The sequence below is a fragment of the Pleurodeles waltl genome, chromosome 8 (assembly GCF_031143425.1).
Source record: "Pleurodeles waltl isolate 20211129_DDA chromosome 8, aPleWal1.hap1.20221129, whole genome shotgun sequence".
NCBI lineage: Eukaryota > Metazoa > Chordata > Amphibia > Caudata > Salamandridae > Pleurodeles > Pleurodeles waltl.
The window spans coordinates 27,495,516-27,522,576 of NC_090447.1; the positions used below are offsets into that span (position 1 = coordinate 27,495,516).

A 27,061-nucleotide genomic window follows, 5' to 3' on the forward strand; every position below is an offset into this window, starting at 1 on the left:
AGAGTGCAGTGGCCTGGAATGGTGTAAAGTGAAGTGGTGCAGAGTAGAGTGCAGCGGTGTAGAGTGGGACAGGGTAGAGTTGAGAGGCGTGAAGTGGTGTAGAGTGTAGCAGAGCGCAGTGGCCTGGAATGGTGTAAAGTGAAGTGGTGCAGAGTAGAATGCAGTGGTGTAGAGATGTAGAGTAGCTTATTCATGGTGTGGTGACACTCAGAGACAACACATTTTCAACTGAAATGACCATTATATTTGCACAGACTTACAGTTTTACTAATAAAACTAGAAGGTGCACAGATGAAAATGAGTGGAAATTGCATCACCTAGTTTAAGGATTCGTTCTGATTATAAAAGTATTTGCTTCCAAAACTTCAGAAATAGAAAATGTGTTTCATTTGTGCTTTGATTATTCGGATATATTCTGAAATACTTACACAGTTCATTTAAACATTGTCATGTGCTAGAAAAAACTCTTTCCTACCCCCTGGATCCAGCAAGATAGTCACATAAGTATTCTCACTTTGAAGTCAGAGAAAGAAAAGTAAACAAGTGCCCTTGGAAGACATCTGACCTCGGTCTTTGAATGCGCAGCAAATGTGATGAGAACAAAATTTAACAGAAAACAAGTTCGTGGGAGGATACAGAAAACACTGTTTAGGTAACGGGAGGGACAAACTGAACCTGGAAAGCCTAATGCAAATAAAGCCAGCAAATGAAAGGCAGAAAGCGAGTTTTTCAAAACCAATGGTAATCACCGAACGGAAAGCATGCCTAGGTCAACTTTCTAAAAAGTCCACAAGATGTCTTTAGCAAACCAGACAGCTGTGTTCCCTGGTAGGCTGCTACCTAACAAAAGGAACCCATTTTGACATCAGGGGCAGAAACTGATGATTTGCAGACAGCCAGAACTGCTTTGGAGATTCAGATGCTGTTCTAACACAATACCCAACTCATTTTGCTGACATTGTTCATAAAACTTCAACGCATCAACAACTGCTATTGTGCACATTGAATCTGATTTGGTCACTGAAATGAAAACTGTGTTCAGGGTGATAAGATCATTTTTTTCCCAGTCTTTGTTCCCCAATCTTCTTAGAGGATGTCCTACCATTCTTCTACCTATCAACTCAGTATTGTCATCTTTCACCTGATCAGACAACAAAATCATCCCCCATGGAGTACAGTTATTCATCTGGGCAAACGCACAGAGAAACTACAGTGCACTATTTGGGACAGGAGAGGCTGTCTAATCGCTATGAAAACTGGATGTTGTCCTTCCAGAAAATGAATGCACTGCAAGTGAGAGCGGTCTTCTGGTACACGAACTGTCAAACTAAAATAATTTTGGATCTATATCTGGAACAGCCCGCAGTGGCTTTCCTATGTGGGGAGGGAATCCTGCAACCACTGCCTTTACTCCAGTGGCAATGCTGAGCAATACATTTGTCACTACTGCAAAATACTTATTATGATGGGTCAGTATCACTAGTGTCACTCTTTTAAGAGCTTCCTAAAGATTGGCTTGTGTCATTGCTGTCATTCGCACCTCCAAATGAAGCACTCTCACCATCTCTACATGCTTTAGAACTACATCCACTTCCGGGTCCATCCACTTCACGAGCCAATGAAAACATGCACACCTGGACTATCTTTCCCCAAGGCCACAAATTTGATGGCTGTGAACCATATCATCAAAATATCCTCAGATGATGACCTTAGATGATGACTACGAGTAACCCAAGATTCCACAAGAAATATACACATGATCCTTTATATATATTACAAAGTCTGTGTCATGAAGAAAATTTCAATGAACTATTTTGCTTTCTATTTTTGTAAAGTTGCATTATTTTTCCAGTTTGGCATATTCAGTATCATGCCTGTTTTGTTTAATTGGCAAACTCATCTTCTTGATAGGCAGCTTGATATGATGTTTTTATCATAATGTCTTTCAGAACATTAAAACTATTTATTGCTTGAAACATGCAAGACGTAGAAAAAAGTACTCATGCAAGCTTTGCTGCACTATTTTATGCTATTTTAAATCTGGAGATGTTTTACATATACACATTGTATGTTTATCATGATTTTACAGACTTGTTTTTAGATATAGAAGTTTATATCTTATTTCTAAGAGCATGGATCCCAGATTATAAAATCATAAATGTATACATTTGACCCAAACACAACATATTCAGATGTACATGCCAGGGATGACGTAAAGATCGTAAGGCCAGACTCCATTTTGTGCAGTCAGAGTCAATTTTCTGCCTGATCTTCATCATGTCTACCTGTCCTTACTTTTCAAAGAAACTGTCTAAGTGTCAAATCATCCAGACAATGACCGTGATAAAACACCTAATGCAACATCGGTCTTGCACAAGTGCCTTGTTATCTAGATTTCAAGGTCCGATAATGAAAATAACAAACCCTATAGTCCAAGTTGACATTGTTTTCCATTCTGATTTGTACTAATGAGTTTTAAGATTAGCATATTAATGCATATAGGTTGTGTCAGAAATTCCTCAAAAATTCCCCATGTAAGATCAGATCAGTGGCCAACAGTATAAACCATACTTCATCAATCAAAAAGAAAAGTGAACCACACAGGTTCTGATACAAGAGTCTGACGATTGTTCTCTCAGAAACTCTCAACCATTAATTACCAATAGCAGTATATATAATCTCCACTGGGGTGACTTAGTCGGTAGTCTCATCATTGAGTTACGCATCTGGGTACTCACTTCTCCACGCGAGTGACACCTATGGGTCCCTATTAGAGCCACTGCCCCATGAGAAACGTCTTAAACAACGCACTGCCAACAACGCGCACGTTTTCCTACACAAGCGGAACAGCGCTTGCTGGAACAACCAAGCCGTTCTCTGCCTTAACAACGCATGTGCCAAACTATGCGTATGAGTGTTAAGGAAGAGAAAAAGGCAGAGAGCTCGGGAGAGGATGTGGTAAGGTAAGTGGGGCTGGGGCAGGATTGAGGGGTAGTTTTTAGGGGTAGGGGGGGATTAATGGCTTATCGTCATTTTTTTTTTTTTTAAGGAGTGGGGGTGGGGGGGATGGTGAAGTTTTGTTTTTTGGGCTTAGGGTGGATGGGGCGGACTGGGTAGTTTCTTTTTCAGGGGCAGGAAGGGAGGTCGGGGTATTTTTTTTTTTAGGGTTTAGGGTGGGGCGGGTAGTTTATTTTTTAGGGGCAGTAAAGGTTTAAGAAAGGGGGGGAGGAGAGAAGGAAGGATCGGGAGAGGAAGGGGTGAGGTAATTGGGTTGGATATAGTGATTAGGGTGGGTGGGTGGGTGGGGTCGTTTTTTTTATGGCTCAGTGTAGGTTATTTTTTAGGGGTGGTGGGGAGGCGGGTAGTTTATTTTTTTGGGTGGGAAAGGTTTAGGGAAGGGAGGGAGGAGAGAAGAGGAAGGGTTGAGAGAGGACACTGAGGTTGGGACAGGATTTAGGGGTAGTTTTTAGCTCTGGGGGTGGAGTTAGGGCTTACGGTGGGTGGGGTGACTCAGGGTAGCTTATTTGTTAGGGGCTGGAGTGGAGAGGGTCAGGGTAGTTGAATTATTAAGGGTGGGGAAGATTTTAGGGCTCAGAGTGGTTAGAGGTGTCAGCGTAGTTTAGTCTTTAGGAGCAGGAGTGGGGGGGGTCAGAGTAGGTTTTTTTTAGGGCTTAGGGTGGGTAGGAGGTTGGGGTAGTTCCGTTATTAGGGATGGGGGGAGGTTTTAGGGCTCAGGGCGAATGGGACTGTGGGGACTAGTTTAGGTTTTAGGGGCAGGGCTAGGGTAGTTATTTTTATGGCTTAAGGTGGGGGTCGGGTAGTTTAGTTATTAGGGATGGGGGAGGTTTTAGGGCTCAGGACGGGTGGGGGTGTCTGGGTAGTTTACTTATTAGGGGTGTAGTTATTTTGGGCCTCAGGGCGGATTGTATGACTGAACTACGCATGCCGTTTCCACATATGCCTTTACTAAGCATGCTTTTACAACGAAATTCATTGTAAATGCATGCGTGGAAAAGACGCGGTCGTTGTTCCGACCACATTGTTAAGGCATGAATTCTTCCAGTATGCGTGGTTCTGTCATACAACCCTACCTCATAGGTGGCAGGCGAGGGTAGAGGGTCTTGTCATGACCTATTGGTGTCATGGGATCCTCCGGCATATGTGCCTATAACCTCCTCCCCATCCTGAATGTTCAGGACGGGGATGACGTAAGCACATATGTGGAAGGATCGCGGTCATGCCAAAAAGTTTACAGGCAAAAAAACACACCTGTAACAAAGAATCTGTTATACAAAAGTAACGAAGAAACGTAAGTTAATGCACTTATTGATCACAGCACCGACCAATTACTACAAAAGGGATGTGATCTACAAAGGTCCTGATGAAGGCCATGGACTCAGAGACATAGGTGGCCGAAACATGGTGAGAATTATGTTTAATGCTAAGGATAGGTAATGCATCCGAACCACATCACTCTGTTTTTTAATCCCACCCCATCATTCTTTTTCACATGAAAAATTATTTTTTAAGGATATAAGAGGTAACTTTACTCTTGTTGCAGAGATCCCACCAGCATCTTTTTCCAGACACTCTCCCTTCCCAATGAAGGCGTCACTCACCTGGCAAAGCGAGTACCCAGGTGCGGAACCCGATGATGACGCTACCCACTAAGTCACCTCAGTGAAGATTATACACATCATTGGTGGTAATCAATGGTTGATGGTTTCCGAAAGAACACTTGTGAGACTGGTATCAAGACCAGTGTGGTTCACACTTTTGTTTGCGATTTTTTTTCTTTAGGTACGGAAGAACATGACCTTAAGAGGGTGTCACTTAGATCATGGCTATGGAATACCATTTCCTAGAATGCATAACACAGTTTGTGTTTGATCTTAAAAACAATGTTTCACAATCACAGACACTGGATATGGGTTTCTTGACCTACTGAGGATCACTACACATGACATATGCCCTGATGAAGTAAAGGTCATACACTTACCGTGAAGAAACTTGTGCTGGCTGTTTGAGCTATTACTTGAAATACATGCATAATAAAGGACTGCAAAGGAATCCACAAGACTGACTTTTTGCTTGAGCGTGTCGGCAATCTACAATTGACAAACAAGTTGGTATTATACCCAGATCTGGATGATGTTTGAGAGGCCACCTTCCCTCCTTTTTTGGAGTGCACCCATCATTCTCAGGCCATGAAACTAAAGGCGAGCACCCACATTCTTTTTGCCATTCTGTTAGTTACACGGCCTTAGACACACGTTCTTGAAGTGCAGCTTCATTTTTAATGTCCAACTCTGGCCATTATTATCTTGTTTTGACAGGTGTTTTAAAATGCTCCACAGCTGTCTTTAAACTGTTTTTAGCACCTGAAAATACTGGACTGTTGTCTGTTTCAAAGTTTAAAAAAGGAAGTAATCCTTTTTGTGTTCTATAGTATCAATATTTGTTCCAAAAATCTTCAGACTGTGGGAGCAGGTCATCGGCCGCTTCAGATGAGGCACTGTGCCTTGTCTAGTGAAGTGGAGAGTGGAGGTTGTGTGGCACTGAGACACCCATTTGCTTTACTATGTGTGTATATTCTTGGACTGTTACTACTAAATTATAAATATTGACGGTTCCCTTTATTTTAAAATAAAAGTTGGTGGCTTGAGCTGTTTCCTTACAGTCTTCATTTATAACAAACATCTGTGCATCGCAGCTGAGAAGCAATAATATGGCAACAACATGGCAAAACTGTTTTTTATTATACATTTGTGGCAAAAATGACGGGGAGAAACATTCCAAAAGGTGAGGCATGACCCCCAAATGATATGGGGAAAGTTCCCTTTTTTCTTTTATACATTAGCTGTGAAGTAAGCACTTTCAACCCCGAGCAATATGTAACAGAGAATACAGAAATACAAAGAATATAATGGCTAAGGCATACATAACCCAAAATGGCGTCAAGGACAGCGTCTGACATTGCATAGTTTCTAGGTTAAGGATTCCGTAGAATGCAGAACCAAAATTAGAACACAAAAATACAAAAAACAACACAATGTTACACATAAATAAAATAATTCCTTTAGATACTGTGTCTGGATTCGGAGATACAATTGGCACGTGGTGACTGCAACTACAATGGGGAAGGAAGCGACTGTGCTGGGGCGATGCACAGTAAGGCAGTAAAAGGGTACGGGGGAGTCGGCTTGTAACAGTGAAAGTAGCTCACGTACAATCCCAACCAGAGACCAAAGATGAGGGAAACAGCAAAGGGCTGCTCGAGCTGGAGGGACCGAGGAAGGTATACTATGGAGAGAGGACGAGCGGTGGACGACAGCCGCTCACGCACAGTGTAAGAGTAAAGGGTCTGGAGAGCGCACACAGTCCTGCAGCGAGTCACTGAGCGGAACTCAAGCGCAGCGACAATAAGGAGGATTGGGCTTTCGATGCTACCTAATGGGAAAGGAAGAAGGTGGGAGGTCTGACATAAGACAGGGTGAGAGAGGTAGGAGTGCTACTTCTGAAAGGCATCGAGCGACAATGCGAAAAGTGGTTCAAACTCTAGTGGCGAGATTCCATGAATCAGTCCTTCTCACATGCGGTCTGCATTCGGGGTAGCCACAACCAAAAGCAGGAGGCGCAAAGGGAGAGGCTTGGACATTCTGACTATAGGCAACTGAAGAAGACCGTAACACGGCCTTTCAGAGTCACACAGCTTCCCCCACTGCTCGACAAAAGAGGCAACGGTAGCACCCGCAGTGAAGGGTAGTACTTAGACTCATCACTCTTTATGCTGCTGGACCGCACCTATGCGAGTCCCAATGATCTACTGATCAGCACTTCGCAAAGGACAATTTAAAGACAGAATTAATGGTCTGCTTAATGAATGAACACAATCAGCTGCCTCACAGAGATTCTACCAGAGGGAATCACTGATTAATACATTTAAGGCACAGTCAGAAATTGAGCGGAAGGTGCCCTTTCCACTGGACAGAAGTTGCCTTTTACAGAATTGCTATTAAGTAATGACCTTTCATCAAGGATGGATTACATTTATTCTCCTGATGCACTTAAGCCACACACGGAAATAAAGATTTATCAATGATTACCTCAGACCTTGTCGCCATGAGACAGAAAGTGGGTTTCAAACATGTTTTGTTTCAGACTAGGAACAACTCAGATATCCCTTTTGTACTATCTGGCTAACCTCCAGTCGAATGTGCAGCATTCCTTTACCAAGCGCAAGAGGTGAAAGATAGGCAACTTTACTAAGGCACGGTGTGAACCAACCATCCTGTTTTCATAACCTTGCAGTACTTTATAGTGATGATTACTAAAATGATTGATATGATTCACTGTATAGATTATTATTGTGTTATGGTATTCACTACCTTTGCTTCAACAATGAACTCCATTCACCTCTGCCAACACTGGATCTCCCAGATGGCTGCAGGTTCCTCTGGAGACCTCTAGCTAAGTGGGCTTCTGCTGCTGGCCCCAACCCTCAATGCACATACATTTTTAAAGTGCTGACCCAAACAATATATCAGAGGGAAACACTGTAAACTGTTTTTTATGATGCAAGACTACCCCTACTCACTCTGGTTTTAAGATGCACAATTCGTTCTTGCTCCTTCCCAGTGTGGCTTAACATACACAGAGTCCGCTCCTCCGTTCCATATCTGGAGTCTCTGGTTCAGATGGTGATCTTTCATCCGACTATCATCAGGTAGCAAGCCACACATTTTTCAAGTAGAAGTCTATTTAGCAGTCCCAATTTTTCAAGGTAAGTCCATACTTTGATTCGAGGGATGTAATACAGCCTTAGCTAAATTAAAGTCCATTTAATTTGAAATATTCCAAAATGCCCTCCCTCCTGGTACAAACATATAAGGTTCCCTCTCTTATTCTCTTTGCATCACTGCAGAAGTACGGCTTGCAATAAAGGCTGATCCCATCTTTTGTTGGATGTATATCTTCGCAGAGAGCATACATTGTTGAACAGTCCTTAAAGGCACTTAGAGGAGGCCAGGAGCGGAAAAGGTACCCATGGAAAAAGGCAGGAAATGGATCTTGAAAGTGCAGTACATTGGGGTCGGACACAGAAAAGAAGATTTTAAAAATCAACAAGCGTGAGCAGGATTGTAACCATTCCTAGGTTGATACCTGAATACGGATGCTAGAGATCAGGCTTCACGCGTACCACTCGCACCAGAAGAGTAAGGAGAACCCTTCAGTGAAGAGGATGGCCACAGGCACATGATGAAACACTGCTTCGTCACCTGTGGTACCCAGTAACTTGATCACCCTCCTCCAGGTCTGCAGACGCCGCACTTCGAAGTATGGACAACTTCCACTGCACATATGTGCACAGGAGATGGATCCAGCACCCGGTCTCCTACTGCTGAGGACACTGCCCTCTCTTCGGGAGTGAAGATCTGCCAACGGGAGGAGGGGATTGTAGCTCGCAGGCACAGCATGCTTATTTGTAAAGGAGGCAGGATGCTTTCAGTTCCTCATCTGCAGCCTTTCCGGACACCCCTCTGTTAGTGATAGAAAGCTTTGGGCACTGCCTCCACCAGGATGGCAGTGCGCTGTGGGTAGCTGGCACAGTCTGTGGAAGCACACTTATTTGTCCTGCATTTTTTCGAGGATAGGCACAATCATGTCAAACTTTGGTCTTTTGGCGGGATCCTCGTTCATGCAGATCTTCATGAGTTTGCAGATATGTGGGGAGATACCAGGTGGGATTGTTGGTCGTAACCCCTCCAGAGAAACCTGCGGCAGGAAAACACACAGACGAGAGGTTACCATGCTGCGCAGCTGAGAATAAAAACCCACTACCTGCCATTCATTTCTGCTTCATCAAACGCTAGTCTCCTTTATGTACACTGATGTCAAACACTGCAGTGCAGAGCAGTCAAGGGTAGGTATCTGGTACACCCTCCCCTTGAATGGCCAGCGAGGTAATGCCGCACACTTTGCACAGCTGTCCCCCACCAAAGTGTTAACTTGGTCAACATTATTTAATATAAGACTCAGATTTGGTGAATGCAATCCATACAAAGATATTTAGTATAATTTATTTTTATGGAAATGTATTCAATTAAAAACCTTTATGTAGGAAGTTGGCTCAGTATGTGCTATTTCAAAGTAAGGAATAGCATGCACAGAGTCCAAGGGTTCCCCTTAGAGGTAAAATAGTGGTAAAAAGAGATAATACTAATGCTCTATTTTGTGGTAGTGTGGTCGAGCAGTAGGCTTATCCAAGGAGTAGTGTTAAGCATTTGTTGTACATACACCTAGACAATAAATGAGGTACACACACTCAGAGACAAATCCAGCCAATAGGTTTTTATATAGAAAAATATATTTTCTTAGTTTATTTTAAGAACCACAGGTTCAAATTCTACATGTAATATCTCATTCGAAAGGTATTGCAGGTAAGTACTTTAGGAACTTCAAATCATCAAAATTGCATGTATACTTTTCAAGTTATTCACAAATAGCTGTTTTAAAAGTGGACACTTAGTGCAATTTTCACAGTTCCTAGGGGAGGTAAGTATTTGTTAGGTTAACCAGGTAAGTAAGACACTTACAGGGCTTAGTTCTTGGTCCAAGGTAGCCCACCGTTGGGGGTTCAGAGCAACCCCAAAGTCACCACACCAGCAGCTCGGGGCCGGTCAGGTGCAGAGTTCAAAGTGGTGCCCAAAACACATAGGCTAGAATGGAGAGAAGGGGGTGCCCCGGTTCCGGTCTGCTTGCAGGTAAGTACCCGCGTCTTCGGAGGGCAGACCAGGGGGGTTTTGTAGGGCACCGGGGGGGACACAAGTCCACACAGAAATTTCACCCTCAGCAGCGCGGGGGCGGCCGGGTGCAGTGTAGAAACAAGCGTCGGGTTTGCAATGTTAGTCTATGAGAGATCTCGGGATCTCTTCAGCGCTGCAGGCAGGCAAGGGGGGGATTCCTCGGGGAAACCTCCACTTGGGCAAGGGAGAGGGACTCCTGGGGGTCACTTCTCCAGTGAAAGTCCGGTCCTTCAGGTCCTGGGGGCTGCGGGTGCAGGGTCTCTCCCAGGCGTCGGGACTTTAGGTTCAAAGAGTCGCGGTCAGGGGAAGCCTCGGGATTCCCTCTGCAGGCGGCGCTGTGGGGGCTCAGGGGGGACAGGTTTTGGTACTCACAGTATCCGAGTAGTCCTGGGGTCCCTCCTGAGGTGTTGGATCGCCACCAGCCGAGTCGGGGTCGCCGGGTGCAGTGTTGCAAGTCTCACGCTTCTTGCGGGGAGCTTGCAGGGTTCTTTAAAGCTGCTGGAAACAAAGTTGCAGCTTTTCTTGGAGCAGGTCCGCTGTCCTCGGGAGTTTCTTGTCTTTTCGAAGCAGGGGCAGTCCTCAGAGGATGTCGAGGTCGCTGGTCCCTTTGGAAAGCGTCGCTGGAGCAGGATCTTTGGAAGGCAGGAGACAGGCCGGTGAGTTTCTGGAGCCAAGGCAGTTGTCGTCTTCTGGTCTTCCTCTGCAGGGGTTTTCAGCTAGGCAGTCCTTCTTCTTGTAGTTGCAGGAATCTAATTTTCTAGGGTTCAGGGTAGCCCTTAAATACTAAATTTAAGGGCGTGTTTAGGTCTGGGGGGTTAGTAGCCAAAGGCTACTAGCCCTGAGGGTGGGTACACCCTCTTTGTGCCTCCCCCCAAGGGGAGGGGGTCACAATCCTAACCCTATTGGGGGAATCCTCCATCTGCAAGATGGAGGATTTCTAAAAGTTAGAGTCACTTCAGCTCAGGACACCTTAGGGGCTGTCCTGACTGGCCAGTGACTCCTCCTTGTTGCTTTCTTTGTTCCCTCCAGCCTTGCCGCCAAAAGTGGGGGCCGTGGCCGGAGGGGGCGGGCAACTCCACTAAGCTGGAGTGCCCTGCTGGGCTGTGACAAAGGGGTGAGCCTTTGAGGCTCACCGCCAGGTGTCACAGCTCCTGCCTGGGGGAGGTGTTAGCATCTCCACCCAGTGCAGGCTTTGTTACTGGCCTCAGAGTGACAAAGGCACTCTCCCCATGGGGCCAGCAACATGTCTCTAGTGTGGCAGGCTGCTGGAACCAGTCAGCCTACACAGATAGTTGGTTAAGTTTCAGGGGGCACCTCTAAGGTGCCCTCTGTGGTGTATTTTACAATAAAATGTACACTGGCATCAGTGTGCATTTATTGTGCTGAGAAGTTTGATACCAAACTTCCCAGTTTTCAGTGTAGCCATTATGGTGCTGTGGAGTTCGTGTAAAACAGACTCCCAGACCATATACTCTTATGGCTACCCTGCACTTACAATGTCTAAGGTTTTGTTTAGACACTGTAGGGGCACAGTGCTCATGCACTGGTACCCTCACCTATGGTATAGTGCACCCTGCCTTAGGGCTGTAAGGCCTGCTAGAGGGGTGTCTTACCTATACTGCATAGGCAGTGAGAGGCTGGCATGGCACCCTGAGGGGAGTGCCATGTCGACTTACTCATTTTGTTCTCACTAGCACACACAGGCTTGTAAGCAGTGTGTCTGTGCTGAGTGAGGGGTCTCTAGGGTGGCATAAGACATGCTGCAGCCCTTAGAGACCTTTCTTGGCATCAGGGACCTTGGTACTAGAAGTACCAGTTACAAGGGACTTATCTGAATGCCAGGGTGTGCCAATTGTGGATACAATGGTACATTTTAGGTGAAGGAACACTGGTGCTGGGGCCTGGTTAGCAGGGTCCCAGCACACTTCTCAGTCAAGTCAGCATCAGTATCAGGCAAAAAGTGGGGGGTAACTGCAACAGGGAGCCATTTCTTTACACTTTAGAAACTAGTTTACATTTACAAATAGGAGTATCTGAATTATCCCTGGTATCTGAATTTTAAATACTGCCCTTGACATGCATGCGAAAAGTGTTACAGTATTATTATATTTAATATTAGTAAATAAAAAAAAATACTATTGAAATACAAAAAAAAAAAAAAAAAAGTGCAATAGTCAAAAACACAAAAAACTAAGAATTGAAAAAAGCACCAGGGGCAAACAAAATCTACGGCTTATGAAATAAAAAAAGAAGTTTCTTGCCACCAATTATATTTATTTAAAAATCTTTATTGAAGTTTTCCGAGATACATGGCAGTTACATTTCATACTAAACAGGAAGTTGGTCATGTTGTCATCAGATAGCACAGGTGTTAGAAATGGGATCTTTGGTAGGCAGTCAGGTTACCCCCCTCTCCAAGCAAGGACCCTCACTCTAGTCAGGGTAAGTCACACACAATCCAAATTATCCTGTGCCCACCCTTCGGTAGCTTAGCACTGAGCATTCAGGCTTAACTTAAAAGGCAATGCGTAAAGTACTTGTGCAATAAATCATACACTACCACAATATAACACCAAAAAAATACACTACACAGTGTTTAGAAAAATATATAATATTTATCTGGATAAATGCAGGTCAAAACGATTAAAGATGAAATAAGCAAATGTAGGGATATCACTGAAAGTGATATCAAATGTCTTAAGAGTTGAAATATTACTGTAAAAGCAATAAAAAGCGTCTTAAGTTCTCCTAGAAACTTAAAGTGTCTCTTGCAGGGCAAAGTACCTGGTTTGCGTTGAATAATACTCGCAAGGGACCGCAGGAGGAGGAGATGCGTGGAAAACGGTGAGTGTGCGTTTGTTTCGCCCCTTCGCACACGGACTTACGTCGTTATTTTCCACCCGGGGAAGACGTTGCATCGATTTCCAGCGTGCGGACTTGGATCCTCTTCGGGTTGCGGGGTTTTCAGACACCCCGGGGACGATGCGTGGAATCCTGGGATGCAGAGCGAAGTCACAGAGGCTGCGTCGATTCCGGAAGGCGATGCGTGGAATTTTCTGCCGCACAGCAGGCGCTGCGTCGATTCCTCTCAGGAAGTCGGGCGGCGGCGTTCTGAGTCAGCTTGCGTCGATCCAGTAGGGCCGTGCCTCAACGTTCCGGTCGCATTGCTGGCGCTGCGTCGATCTTCTGTCACGAAGTCGGGCTGCATCATTCCGGACTTGGCGTGCGGTGAATTTTTCACCGCAAGCAGGCTGTGCGTTTAATTTTCACCGCACGGGGATTTCAGCTGTAGGAGAGAAGTCTTTTTGGTCCTGAGACTTCAGGGAACAGGAGGCAAACTCTATCCAAGCCCTTGGAGAGCACTTCTGCAGCAAAGCAAGAGAGCAGCAAGACAGCAGGGCAACAGCAAGGCAGCAGTCCTCTTCAGAAAGCAGTCAGGTGAGTCCTTTAGGCAGCCAGGCAGTTCTTCTTGTCAGGGTGCAGGTTCTGGTTCAGGTTTCTTCTCCAGGAAGTGTCTGAGGTGGTAGGGCAGAGGCCCTGTGTTTATACCCAAATGTGCCTTTGAAGTGGGGGAGACTTCAAAGACTGGCTTAGAAATGCACCAGGTCCCCTTTCAGTTCAATCCTGTCTGCCAGGGTCCCAGTAGGGGGTGTGGCAGTCCTTTGTGTGAGAGCAGGCCCTCAACCCTCCCAGCCCAGGAAGACCCATTCAAAATGCAGATGTATGCAAGTGAGGCTGAGTACCCTGTGTTTGGGGTGTGTCTGAGTGAATGCACAAGGATCTGTCAACTAAACCCAGCCAGGCGTGGATTGTAAGGCACAGAAAGATTTAAGTGCAAAGAAATGCTCACTTTCTAAAAGTGGCATTTCTAAAATAGTAATATTAAATCCAACTTCACCGGTCAGCAGGATTGTGTGTTACCATTCTGGCCAATCCTGCTCCTTTCAGATCATCAGCTACCACTCAAACAATGTATAAGGACAGCCCCAATGTTAGCCTATGAAGGGAGCAGGCCTCACAGTAGTGTAAAAACAAATTTAGGAGTTTTACACTATCAGGACATGTAAACTACACAGGTACATGTCCTGCCTTGTAAGCCGGATGTGACATTCAAGCAGGATTTGACACTGTAATGTAAAAAAGGATGCTCACAGCTTCACCCTGCATATTCTATCAGGTTCTGAAGGATGCTCTCTGTGCATTAACTTCAGCCTATTGTTTGCTCCTGGGAAACATTTCACGACCGCTCAAACTTATTCAAATGCTAATTTCTGACTGGCACAAGTGGGAGAGCATATGCAAATGGGACTCCAGAGGTTTTAGGAAGAGAAAAGACAACTTTCTAAAGGTACTGTTTCCTCAATATTAATCAAAAAGCCCATTGAACTGCACTTGTAATTAATATCAAACATAGCTGTTTCATTATTTTTCTGTTTCATAACTGAAATTAGCATTACTGAATTCAACAATTTAACAGTATGTTCTTATAGAATAGGCAGCTTTGCTATAGAGAAAATAGTCTTTTTCATTGTAAGGGCACATTTAACAATAAATTCCTTTATGCCCCACTTTTAAAAACTATGCACCATGCCATAAGAGCAATAGGGCTCACGTGTGGGTGACTACAAATAAATATTAAAAATGAAGGTTCTGGCCTAAAAAAAAAGTTATTTTGATCAGCTGAATTTGCGGTTTAAAACTGCTGTAGTCTGGCTAGTAAGGAAGGCTTACAGTCCTGATTTCATTGTCAGTGTAGTGAGTAGCACAATGGGTGCTGTAGTCCACTAGTGATCTTTAGCTCGCAGGCTCTTGGTACAGTTTGTACCATCTACTAGTGTTTAGGCAAGTTAAGTATGCCACTTAGAGGTATGCCACATTCACCATGTTGGAAGCGGAAGCACAGGCGCGGTATCACTGGGTAAGAGGGTAAAGGGCACAGATTTCTACAGCCACCAGGAACATAGGGTCCAGCAAATGACAAAAGATCTAGGGTGTCCCTGCAGAAAGGATAAATTTTTTTACACTGTCGTACAAATGATTGCATTATTTTTTAACATGTAGTTATTTGTAGTTTAAATAATTTCAGTGAAAAACTGTTCAAGCAAAAAAAAAAAAAACAGGCCTTCATCAAGAGTGGCCTCTTATCAGATGCCAAAAAACAAATGTTCAAAATTGATCTTGTGTGATAATTATCAGCTATTATATATATATATATATATATATATATATATATATATATATATATATATATATATATATATCTATCTCAGGATTTAGGTGCTTACTGCCCTAAAACAAGAGAGCTCTGGTAATTACATGGACCTTTTTACCCGGGTAGTCTTGGGCAGGTTTAACATATTAAAATTTACTTGGGGAAAATTGTGTGAGTCTAGTGTTAAACTCAGACACAGGTACACATACTGACATTTAACGGGCCTGTTATAATGGACTAAATTGTGTAGAGCGCTCCTTCTTCGGTTCAGTTGTGATGTCATAACTAGCAGTCCGACAAGGTGGATCTGCAGTTAGACATACTACGCTAAGTAGCCACGCTTATTGCCTCACTTGAACGAAAACTGGCATCACAGGGAGAATGCACAAGATTTCTGCAAGGTCAAATTGGCTCCTTAGTGCTCTTTTCAATCTATTTGACACTAAATTGTGCTCATTGCCTTCTCTGTTATGAGATCTTTTGAGTACCTTCAGCAGGCATGATGACGCTTGTATAAATTACTATCGGACAAGGTTTTTTTAAAGCAGCAATAATGAGACAGGGGAGTTTAGATGAATGATCAATGTGGTGGTGATAATTTTATTTTTATACTGAGCAGTCCTAAGATGACCAACATTCACTACTTCAGTGATAAAAAAAAAGCAGTGGCCCCATACCTTGATTCAAAAGACGTTTTCACTCATTAAAAAATAAATTCACTCAAAGAAATTACTGACGGATGACAAAAATTCTGGTTTGTTTTAAAGGTTTTTTCTTACAGACAATAGTTTAACCATCACCATCGAGAGATACCACCCAATGTTTGTTAAAGCATTAGCATAAATTTCTCCAGAACAGAAATAGCTAAGTGTTCTATCATCGAAGGCAAGCAGACTGTGTACAGTGAGCAAAAATTGTTAGATACAATAAGCAAAAAGGTTACTTACCAGTAGGGAGTCGTTTTGCAGCCTGAAGTTTTCTGGATTCACATGCTGTGCATTATTCCAACATCTAGTGGTTGGGTCTGGATTTGTCTCCTTTTCTTTTCGGCGTCATCAACCACCATTTGCTGTTTGGTCCGTCCCCTTTGTGATGTCAGATGACGCCCCGGAAGTTCCTGTGTGTGGTAGCCATCTCCAGATTCTTTTTTCCGTTTTTTTCCTTGCTTTACGTACATAGGACCTCTTCCCCACCTGATTGTCCTGCTTTCACTTCCGGGGAGGTGGGTGGGTCGCACATGAGTCCAGAAAACTCTCCAGGCTGCAAAACTACTCCTACTGGTAAGTAACCATTTCGTTTTGCAGCATGAATCCTTTTCTGGAGTCACATGTTGTGCATTAAATTATGTCACGGTTCCCCCTTCTCTGGGTTGGTTGGGGTGAAATGATGAACTTGCAAACAGGTGTTGTGTACTTTTTGTCCCACTTTGAGCTTCTTTATGCATTTAGATGTCCACATAATAATGCTTTGTGAATGTGTGGGGGATGCCCAGGTTGCTGCTGTGCAAATAGCGTTGATGGGGACGTCTGCTAGTGTTGAGCCTTTTTTCCTTGTTGAATGTGCTTTTGGGCAGTAAGGTAGGCTTTTGCCAGCCGATGTGTAGCATGTTTGGATTGTCTCCACAATCCATCGTGCGATAGTTCCGTTAATGACGGGTGACCCCTTACTGGATTTGGCATCTGAAATAAACAGTTGGTTCCCCTTATGGAACTGTTTGGTCTCCTCTACGTAATATATCAGTGCTCTTCTCACATAAAGGGCATGTAATGTCCTTTCCAATTGTGTCTGTGGATTTCTTAAAGAATACTGGCAACTGGATGGTTTGGTTGACATGGAATTTGCTCACCACGTTAGGTAGGAATTGAGGATTTGTTCTGAGGACTACCTTGTCCTCGTGAGTCTGCATATATGGTTCCTGTAATGTTAGCTCTTGAATCTCGCTTACTCTGCGTAGCGATGTGACTGCTATCAGAAAGGTAGTTTTTAACATGGTGAACTGGAGTTCTGCTTTGTGCATATGTTTGAATGGTTTTGCCATCAACTGCGTCAATACTGTGTTCAAGTTCCACATTGGGGCTGGTGCCTTCATTCTTTTGGATCCCTCCAAGTGCTGTGAAGAAACTTTTACATAAAGCTCCCCCCCTGGTGTAGGCCACGATTGCTGCCAACTGTACCTTGAGAGAAGAGTAGTTGATTACGCTGACTAGTAAGTGTGGGAGATAGGTTATTACAGTTTCCTGTCTAGAGATTGTCCGTAAGGTGTTCTTCTCTATGCACCATAGTAGGTATCTTTTCCATTTAGATGTGAAGCATTTTCTTGTCGCTGGCTTTCTAGCCTCCTTTAGCATTTCCATGGTCCTAGGTGGTAGGTTTAGGTGTCCAAATTCTATGTATTCAGGCACCATGCTGTTAGATTGAGTGTTGCTGGTTCCAGGTGGAACACTCATCCTCTTTACATTGTGAGCAGGTCCCGTTCCACTTTGATTATCTGATCCTTGGACATCTTGAGTAGGTTTGAATACCATGCTTGTCTGGCCCATTGTGAGGCTATTAGAATAAGATTCATCCCTGGTTGCCTTGGCTTCTCCTGCACTCTTGGTATTAAGGAATTGGAGAAAAGGCGTAGGCAAATCTCCCTGACCAGTTTAGACAGGGCATTCCCCTCTGAGTGGTGGTGTGGAAACCCAGAGGCGAAGAGTTGGCCTTTTTTGCTCTCTGCTGACGCAAACAAATCAATTGTTGGTATGCCCAAAATCCTGAAGATTTTTTTTCTAGGCTCTTGTGTGGATGAATTTGTTTATGCACCTGAGGTCCAGGATCGGCCTTAGTGAAAGGTCTTGTTTTGGTACCAGAAAGTAGGTTGAGTAGTTTCCCTTGCTTGACTCCTCTTCTAGTACACCTTCTATTGCATGTTTTTGCAGGAGTTCTTTTACTTCGTTCCCCAGTTGCATCAGTTCTGGTCTCTGGTATCTTTCTATCTTTGGTGTTGGAAGGTTTTTGTGTTCTATACAGTAGCCGTGGAATACCAAATTTAAAACCCAATTGTCTGTGTTAATCTTTTCCCATTATTGTGGGTATTGTGCTATTCTGCCTCCCAACAGTGTTGTGTGTGGGTTTGGGGGTATTTGAGTCACTTGGATGATTTTCCCCCTCTGGGAGGGGTTGGCCACTTGCTCTCCCTCTACCTCGAAAGGGCTGTCTTGAGGGATGTTGCCATTGCTGGTATCCGGTTTGGTGGCCTATTTGTTGTGTACTCCCCTGTGGCTGTTGCCCTGATGTTAAAGATCTCCTTCTGAGGGTGTTTCCTCCTCTTCTGAAGTTGCCTCTATATTGGAGGGTCCCCATTGCATTTGCTGTTTCATTGTCCTTCTTAATTTGTTGCAAGAACTCGTCTACCTCTTGGCCAAACAACGCACCTCCATTGAAGGGCTCGTTTATGATGGAGGCCTGTACTTCCCGCCTGAACCGGGAGATTCTGAGCCATGCGTGTCTCCTCAGGGTTGCCCCTGTACACATTTGTCTACTAGCTGGGTCAGCTGCACCAAGCCCTGATTTTAGGTAGGTGTTGGCAATGGCTTTCCCCTCTTGGATGGTCACCTTCGCCCTTTCTCTATCCTCTTCCAGAAGCCTTTTCATTAGCTCCTCAATATGGACCCACTGCTGCTGGCCATAGCTATTGAGGAGAGCATTGGAGTTTCCTATATGCCATTGTGTTGCTGCCTCAGTCTCCATCTTTTTCACTACCATGCCCAGCCTCTTGCTTTCCCTTTCAGGAGGGGGTCCTATGGAGGTGTGCACTGCCCATCCTTCTTGCCGTAGTGACAATGAGAGTCCACCATTGCATTCACCTGGATAAATGTGGGGTCCTTTGGAGAGGGTTTGTATATATTTTTTGGCCGCTCTTCGTGTCACCGTTTTAGTTGTAGCGGGTTCTCTGAAGGCCTCCTTGCCCTGGTCCAGTATGCTGGGTAGCATTGGGGGATGTAGATTCCCCTTGCTTGCTGGCATGAGGGTTTCCAATAGGAAGTAGGGGTGTCCCTTCTCTTCCTTTAAGGGTACACCATAGGTTTCTATTACCCTCTTAACTAGGCTGTTGTAGACTGATGTCAGGTGGGTTCTCTATGTTGAGGTTATTCCACTCATCCTCAAAGTTCCCTGTTGCTTCTTCCTCCTCGGGGGTCACAGAAATCCTCCTCCGTCTCCTCTTCGTGGGGCTCAAGGGCTGTCTCTTCCTCCTCAACGCATGTGCTTGGCAATGGTTTTGGTGGCATCTTGAATTGTTTTAGGGCTTCAAACTTTTTTGCGTTGTAGGAGTGCTGCCATTTCAGCCTCTAGTTAACGCCTCTTCTTTTCCAACGCTAGTGCCTCTTTGACGCTCTGTGTTGTCGATGGTTTCTTTTTCTGTGTTGGCTGTTCGTCCTCAGTCGGTTTCAGGGTTTCTTTCCCTGTGGAGGTTTTTGCCTGTTTCGGCGTTCGTACTTCTTCGGTATCCCTGGTATGGGATCCGCGGATCTCCCTTGTTTGTGCCTGGCTCTCAATCGTTTACTTGGATGTCGGGGCTGCCTTGTGAGACATTTTTTCGAGGTTAAATCCACCACCACCAAAGGCTTTCAACTGTCTCTCTACCTTTCCAAGCCTCCTTTTGATGTCATTTGTTGTTTTCTATGGTGCTCCTTGATTGAGAAAGCCTGGAAAGCAGTACTCTGGCAGATACTTAAAATACCACAGAACTCTCAACTTTTGAATTCCCACAGCTGCCAGACTGGAGCAGAAACCTTTCCTAGGTATAGCTCCTGCACGTCAGTTAGTAATGTTTTCAGACTCGGCAGCAACCTCACACCACTCCAGAAGAGACATCCTAGAGCAGTATGTAGGCACCAACCCCGGCAAGCTAACATCGTTTTTTATATTTAATCTCTTCAAACCCTCTGACTTGTGACAATAACACATAAAAAAAAAATACTGTGTGCGAAACACAGCAAAGGACCTTTTTCAGAACTCCAATAGTCCACTCCACAGAACAAAGAAGAGGAAGGGTGTAGAGGAATTTGCGAGTACCAAAAACAGTGTTATCTAAGGCATAAAACTCATTCTTCTGATGGATACTTTTTACAGCAGACTCATCACCTTTTGCATAGATACCAAAGCAGGGCCACCTAAAGGTTGAGGAATGGGGAGGTCTGAGGAGTGGACTTAACATCAAAGTCTTGCAAAACTGGGTGGGGAAACTGTCCCTCTCTGCAGACTTGAAAATCAAGGCAGTAATGTTTGGTAAAGGTGAAAAAAGAATCATGTGGCTGCCTGGCAGATGTCCAACGCAGGAACACAGCTCGCAAGTGTCGTGGAAAGTCTTGGCTCTATTAGAATGGGCCCAAAATCCCTTTGGGTGCTCCTTCCGGGCCAGGACGTAGCATGTCCTCATGTACAGGATGAGCCACCAGGACAAGGCCATCTTCTGAACCACTCGTCCTTTCTTGGCAGCAGCAAAACAAATAAAAAGATGGCCATCTGCTTGTCGATTCTTAATGTGCTTGATGTAAAGACTAAGGCCCCTTTCTGGGATTAAAGAGTGAAGCCTCTCTTCGTCATTAAAGGGATGTGGCCGGGAGAAAAAAACTGGGAGAGTGAAGGACAGTCCCACATGAAGGGGCAACACCCCTTTCAGCAGAAAGAACGCATGAAGCCCTAGCACCAATTTATCAAGGAAGAAGATGGTATACAGAGGTTGCACCGACACAACGTGCAGAATTATAACTGTATGAATCCCACTTTAGTAGAAAAGGGATTATCGTGCATTAGAACAATTGGGGACCCATTGGTCTGCCATGAATGTTACATCAATCGGATGCATCTAATTTTGCAGGAAGGCGGTGTCCACTCTATTCAGGGGCACTGTTACAGTAGGATATACCAGACACTTCGAGACGTTCTGTCCTAGACCCTCTGCAACTACAGATTACTCTCCCTGCTAGATATTAAAACAAAGTCTTTTCAAGAATCTTGCTTAATGAACAATAAGCTTAGGCTACTGAGAAAGCATGCTTGTTGTTTTAAAAGACTTGTTTTCATTTCAAAGGGATGTTCACACTGACAAGATTCAAATACAGAAATGTTGAGTGGATTTTGGTGCAACCAGTGCGGATCGAGAAATTTTATGGCACAAGAGGACATGGTTATTGATTTGTACTCAACTTTTAAGGGCCACAGAAACACTTTATTAAAAGTCCTGGGTGCAAGTCAAGTTGGGGCATGTCATAAAAGGATCAGAATGTACACCAATAAGGGGCCGAAGGTGGCTTTCTTGAATACCTGCTTTTTAACTGCTAAACGACTAATTTTAGAAGAATTTCTGCCTTTAGCCAGAGCCTTTCCACCTAAATTGCACAGTCATGTGCATGTTCTACAATATTTTGATTTCTGTCCAAACTAGGAACAGTTTGATGAGGTCACTAAAATGTTAGAGGATTATAACTGACAAAAACTGTGAAGGGTATTAGAACATTTATAGCTGGCACGTGGAAGTTCACAGGATTACAATAATTTCAATTATTTGGGTGTCTGGCTCAGTGACAATGAGTTAGGCTATAGTCACTTTTCAGTATTAAGAATGAAACAACAGCCCCCAAGGTTTGCATTTCAGTGCGTGTTCAGCAAATAACCAGGTCGATTTGCGATCCCTAGCAGCTGAAGCCATGTGAGCTGGGATCACTCTACCCTTTCATACGGTCAGTGTACCACAGACACATTGGCACTTGCTCAGATAAACTGTAACGCCAAGTCTTCCTTACGGAGTTCCATGTGTCAGCCACAACAGAGGTGAGAATTTGGCTTGGAAGGTAAATCTTAGCAGTTGTAAAGAATGCCACAAACTGAAGTTGTATGCCTTTTGTTTCTTTGCTTCCAACTGGGTGGGACAAGAGGTGACTTCTGAGACATAATCGATGGACAGAAGCAGTGAAAGCCGCCCAGAGATACTATGACTTGACTATAGCTGGTAAATCGCTGCTGCTCTTCAAGAATGCATTCTGAGTGTTAATGACAGGAACACCAAAGTCACAAGATGGAGCACATTTTGCCTGGAAAAAAAAACATTCAAAACACTGTCGGACTTGTCCCATCGTGCTTATACCCAAATTGTACACTTACTGAACCAACAGCATTAGGGTACAGGTCCAGCTCTGTGTGTCCTTTAGTCACCAGGCACAGGACATCAGCCATCCAAGCAACCAATCGTTGGGAGATCAGCAAGTATGAAATGCCTATGTGAAGGCCAATCACAGATCCACACCCACAGCTTTAAAGGTACGCTGAAGATTCTACGTCTCATCTGCAAAGCCGTCCCACTGAAGAATTTACACATATAAACCAACACTGCTACCTGGACCACAATGTGGCAAAGACGAGACTGCAACAAGTTGTTCTTTGAACCATTATCGAGCGGATGACATAATTTTGCCTCTTCTAACTAAGCATACAGTCTATGAAAGATCTGTTGTTGGAGAAGAAAGGTTAAGCTACCTGTGACTACAGTTTTTCCATGAAGTTCTTCCTTCACCTCACACGTAGGCTGACCGATCTTGCAGGACATTTCACATTTGTGTTTGAAATCCGAGGTATTCTGGCCTTCGTGCAAACCAGAGTCCAGTGTACTCTCACTGCTTCAAGTCTGTGTCTTCAAAAGAGGAGACTGTGCTCCTACAGCAGCACAGTGTTCAGCCTGTCGGGCATGGTGAAGCTACATACTGCTATTTTAAATTTATGACTGGGACTTCCATCACAATGACTGGGAACGATATAAGGGTGTGAATCTATGAAGGATCCAACGCCAGAGAGGAGTGACTTGCCCTAGTTAAAGCTGGCTACAATCAAAAAGCTGATAATGGATTATTGGGATGATTTAGGGAGGAGTGGAATACCTTCTAATACCTCCTAAAGAATTACCAAATAGAAAAGAGCCGATTTAATATTTACACTAGTATCCAGCTGTGCCCCAAAACTGCACACAGACTCAGATGACAGCGACAGGTACCAAGAGATCTGGGAAGAGGTGTCCGATCCAGAGATGGGGCCCACGTCTGCTGGCATGCAGGACTCATGAGGGTGAAACACCATCAGCTCTTAACAGAATCTGCCTGTCCACGATAGAGACACTATTGGGTTTAACAGTTTATCCAATGGATACAAACCTGCAGAGTGGAGTGTGCTGTAGATAAACGAGTATATGAGTTACCCTGTGAGCATGATCTGTCAATAGAGAAGAGGAACTTCCGATTAGGATGAAAACATAGAAACTCGTCGGCTGAAAGGGTTTGATCATCCCAATACAAATGTAATTTCTTTATCAGGCCCAATTCCTGCTTGGCTTGGATCGAAAAAGGGTGATGTGGCATGACATGGGCCTAAAGTGACCTTTGCTACGAGCTTCTGTGAATAGGGGACATTTGCGATTGAGGGAAACTCCCAAAGCGAAAAAAAGTCATCGCAAAGAAGTGCACACCACATTCCTTTTGAAACCCAGTAGGTCCTACCTTGAAATTAGGGAGGTGTTTGTAAAGTGTTATATAGTAGGGACCAAACATGCAGCAATTATTTCAGAACACAGCCTAGCCAGAAATCTTTAGGTGAGCCTGAGCTCATGCCTTAATAAAGACAGTGTCAGATGACAAAACCAAGTAAAACTGGGTGAGGGCAATCTTGGCAGCTCTTATGTGTACAAGTGAGTCTGAAATGCAGAGGAGTAAATCGCGACAGCTGGGGAGAAATGGACACAGTTTTTAATCTTGAAGTTTTATAAAAGAAGTAACGTTCACCAGCGATAAATGTCCGGATACATTTTGAAGCGGTATGTATTGATAGGTAATAAGCATGTTCTTGACTTCAGTACAGGCGATGGTCATCAGTTACATGGACACTCAAGGTCACCCACACTCTTTCCACTTTAAATACTCCAGAGTGAACCAGATATTTGCTTTTTAACAGAATCAGATAAAACGGTTTAATATATTTTAAGACTGGGCAATTTGAATTACGCCAAGGTCCACAGGCAGTTGGTATTTACCAACAAACTGATGGTAGGCCCAAATGTATGCACAGGTCTAAGTTTCAACTTTACAAGGACCAGGACACCCAAAGAATCAAGTATTGTGTGTGGGAGCGGGCGAACTGGGAGACAGATGCCTAAAATCAGTTCAGATTACAGAATTAAGATTTTGACCAGGAAGCGGACGTACTGCAACTGAAAAGGTGGTCACAGTGAGGGTAGGATGGGAACACAGGTAGCTGCCACAACTTTAAAAAAACTTGGCATTGCTATTATTGAACTTACAAGAGTAAGGTCTATGTAAGATTGGGTGAAAGCAATCCAAACACCTGAACTTGCTGGAGAACTACCAATGATAGACTGGGCAAGGGATATTGAAAAAAACAAACAAAAAAAACATTTTCACAGAAATGAAATAGAATGTATCAAAGAACCTCCCAGCACATATCTGTTACCTAAAGCAGTGGCCTCAGCTAGGCCTGGAGCAAATACTGGTAAGCTTAATCAGAAAAAAAGAGTTACTACAGAGGACCACACAGGATACACCCGTCACAAGCAGGAAGCAGAAGGGCCAGTCTGGAAAGAGCATTTCTTCCATCACAACTTATGCACAACTTATGTCTGAGTGGATGCACTTTCCAGGCCATGTACATCAGACAGCAGCTTGGATTGTTCTGTTAGGGTTTTCTTTATGTTGTGTGTAGGAAGTTGTCTCTGTATATACTATCTCAAAGTAAGAGATAGTGTGCACAGAGTCCAAGGGTTCCCCTTAGAGGTAAAATAGTGGCAAAATTAGATAATTCCAATGCTCTATTTTGTGGTAGTGTTGTCGAGCAGTAGGTTTATCAGAGGGTAGTGTTAAGCATTTGTTGTACACACACAGGCAATAAATGAGGAAAACACACTCAGACTTTACTCCAGGCCAATAGTTTTTATATGGAAAAATACCTTTTCTTAATTTATTTTTAGAACCACAAGTTCAAGATTTGAAGTAAATACATAAAATGCAAGGTACGTCAAACAGGTAAGTTAGGAACTTTGAATTAGAACAATAACATATACAGTTTTTGTTAAAATGGCAATAAGCTATTTTAAAAGTGGACACTGCAAAAATCAACAGTTCCTGGGGGAGGTAAGTAATGGTTAGTTTGTGAGGTAAGTAAGACACTTACAAGTCTCAGTTCCTGGGCATAGGCAGCCCACCGTTGGGGGTTCAAGGCAACCCCAAAGTTACCACACCAGCAGGTCAGGGCCAGTCAGGTGCAGAGGTCAAAGAGGTGCCCAATACACATAGGCGCCTATGAGAACAGGGGTGTTCTGGTTCCGGTCTGCCAGCAGGTAAATACCCCCATCCTCTGGGGGCAGAGAAGGGGGGTTTTGTAGAGCACCAGAGAAGGGGGGGGGGGGGGGTAAGGGGGGGGGGGGGTTTGGGGAGAAACACAAGTAGGCACACAAAACACAGCCTCAGCGGCACAGGGGCGGCCGGGTGCAGTGTGCAAAGCAGGCGTCTGGTTTTGTATGGGTTTCAATGGATGGACCCGGGGTTCACTCTAGCGGTGCAGGCAGGCACAGGAAGGTGCTTCTTGGGCCAGCCACCACCTGGGCTAGGCAGAGGGTCGCCTGGGGGTCACTCCTGCACTGAGGTTCGGTTCCTTCTGGTCCTGGGGGTGCAGTGCTTGGTCCAGGAGTCGGGTCCCTTGTTACAGGCAGTCGCGGTCAGGGGAAGCCTCTGGATTCTCTCTGCATGCATTGCTGTGGGAGTCCAGGGGGGTCGTCTCGGGCTACTCACGAGGTCGTGGTCGCCTGGGAGTCCTCCCTTTGGTGTTTGTTCTCTGAATCCCGAGCCAGGGGCGTCAGGTGCAGAGGGTGAAGTCTCACGCTTCTGGCGGGAAGAGTGAAGTTCTTTAAAGTTGCAAGAAAGTTGCAAAGTTGGTGTTGAAATTGAGCAGAGCCGCTGCTCACGGGAGTTTCTTGATCCTTTGGTCCAGGGCAGTCCTCTGAGGCTTCAGAGGTCACTGGTCCCTGTCGGATGCGTTGCTGGTTGCAGGTTTTCGAGTCAGGAGACAGGCCGGTAGGGCTGGGGCCAAAGCAGTTGTTGTCTTCCGTCTTCTCTGCAGGGCTTGTAGGTCAGCAGTCGTCCTTGTTGCTTGAGGTTGCAGGAATCTGATTTCCTGAGTTCAGAGTTGCCCCTAAATACTCAATTTAGGGGGGTGTTTAGGACTGGGGGGGCAGTAGCCAATGGCTACTGTCCTTGAGGGTGGCTACACCCTCCTTGTGCGTCCTCTCCGAGTGGAGGGGGGAACACCCCGATTCCTATTGGGGGAATCCTCCAAAATCAAGATGGAGGATTTCTAAAGGCAGGGGTCACCTCAGCTCAGGACACCTTAGGGGCTGTCCTGACTGGTGGGTTGTGACTCCTGGTTTTTCTCATTATGTCCCCTGGACTTGCTGCCAAAAGTGGGGGCTGTGTCCAGGGGGCGGGCATCTCCACTAGCTGTAACACAAAGCCTGAGCTGTTGAGGCTCACTGCTAGGTGTTACAGTTCCTGCAGGGGGGCGGTGTGAAACACCTCCACGCAGAGCAGGCTTTGTTTCTGGCCTCAGAGGGTACACAGGCCCTCACCCCAGGGGGTCAGAAACTTCTCTCAGCAGCAGGCTAGCACAGACCAGTCAGTCCTGCACTGAAGGATTGGGTACAATACAGGGGGCATGCCCTCTGTGTGCATTTTGTAATAATTCCAACACTGGCATCAGTGTGGGTTTATTATTCTGAGAAGTTTGATACCAAGCTTCCCAGTATTCAGTGTAGCCATTATGGAGCTGTGGAGTTCGTTTTGGCAAACTCCCAGACCCAATACTTAATATGGCCACAACTGTACTTACAATGTCTAAAAATAGACTTAGACACTGTAGGGGCATATTGCTCATGCAGCTGTGCCCTCACCTGTGGTACAGTGCACCCTGCCATAGGGCTGTAAGGCCTGCTAGAGGGGTGACTTACCTA

General features: G+C 44.8%; 1 protein-coding gene across 2 annotated transcripts in view; it reads right to left on the reverse strand.

Annotated features, from left to right (window-relative positions):
* Window positions 1–5,740: 5,740 nt before the first annotated feature.
* ILK (integrin linked kinase) overlaps window positions 5,741–27,061 on the reverse strand; it is a 188,880-nt gene continuing 167,559 nt past the window's right edge. The window contains exon 13 of one of the 2 annotated variants that reach the window (XM_069203640.1): window positions 5,741–8,775. In XM_069203640.1, the coding sequence (XP_069059741.1) occupies window positions 8,626–8,775 (150 nt within the window). In that variant the 3' untranslated portion in view covers window positions 5,741–8,625. The remainder of the gene's footprint in view (window positions 8,776–27,061) is intronic. The other variant, XM_069203641.1, reaches the window with a different exon arrangement.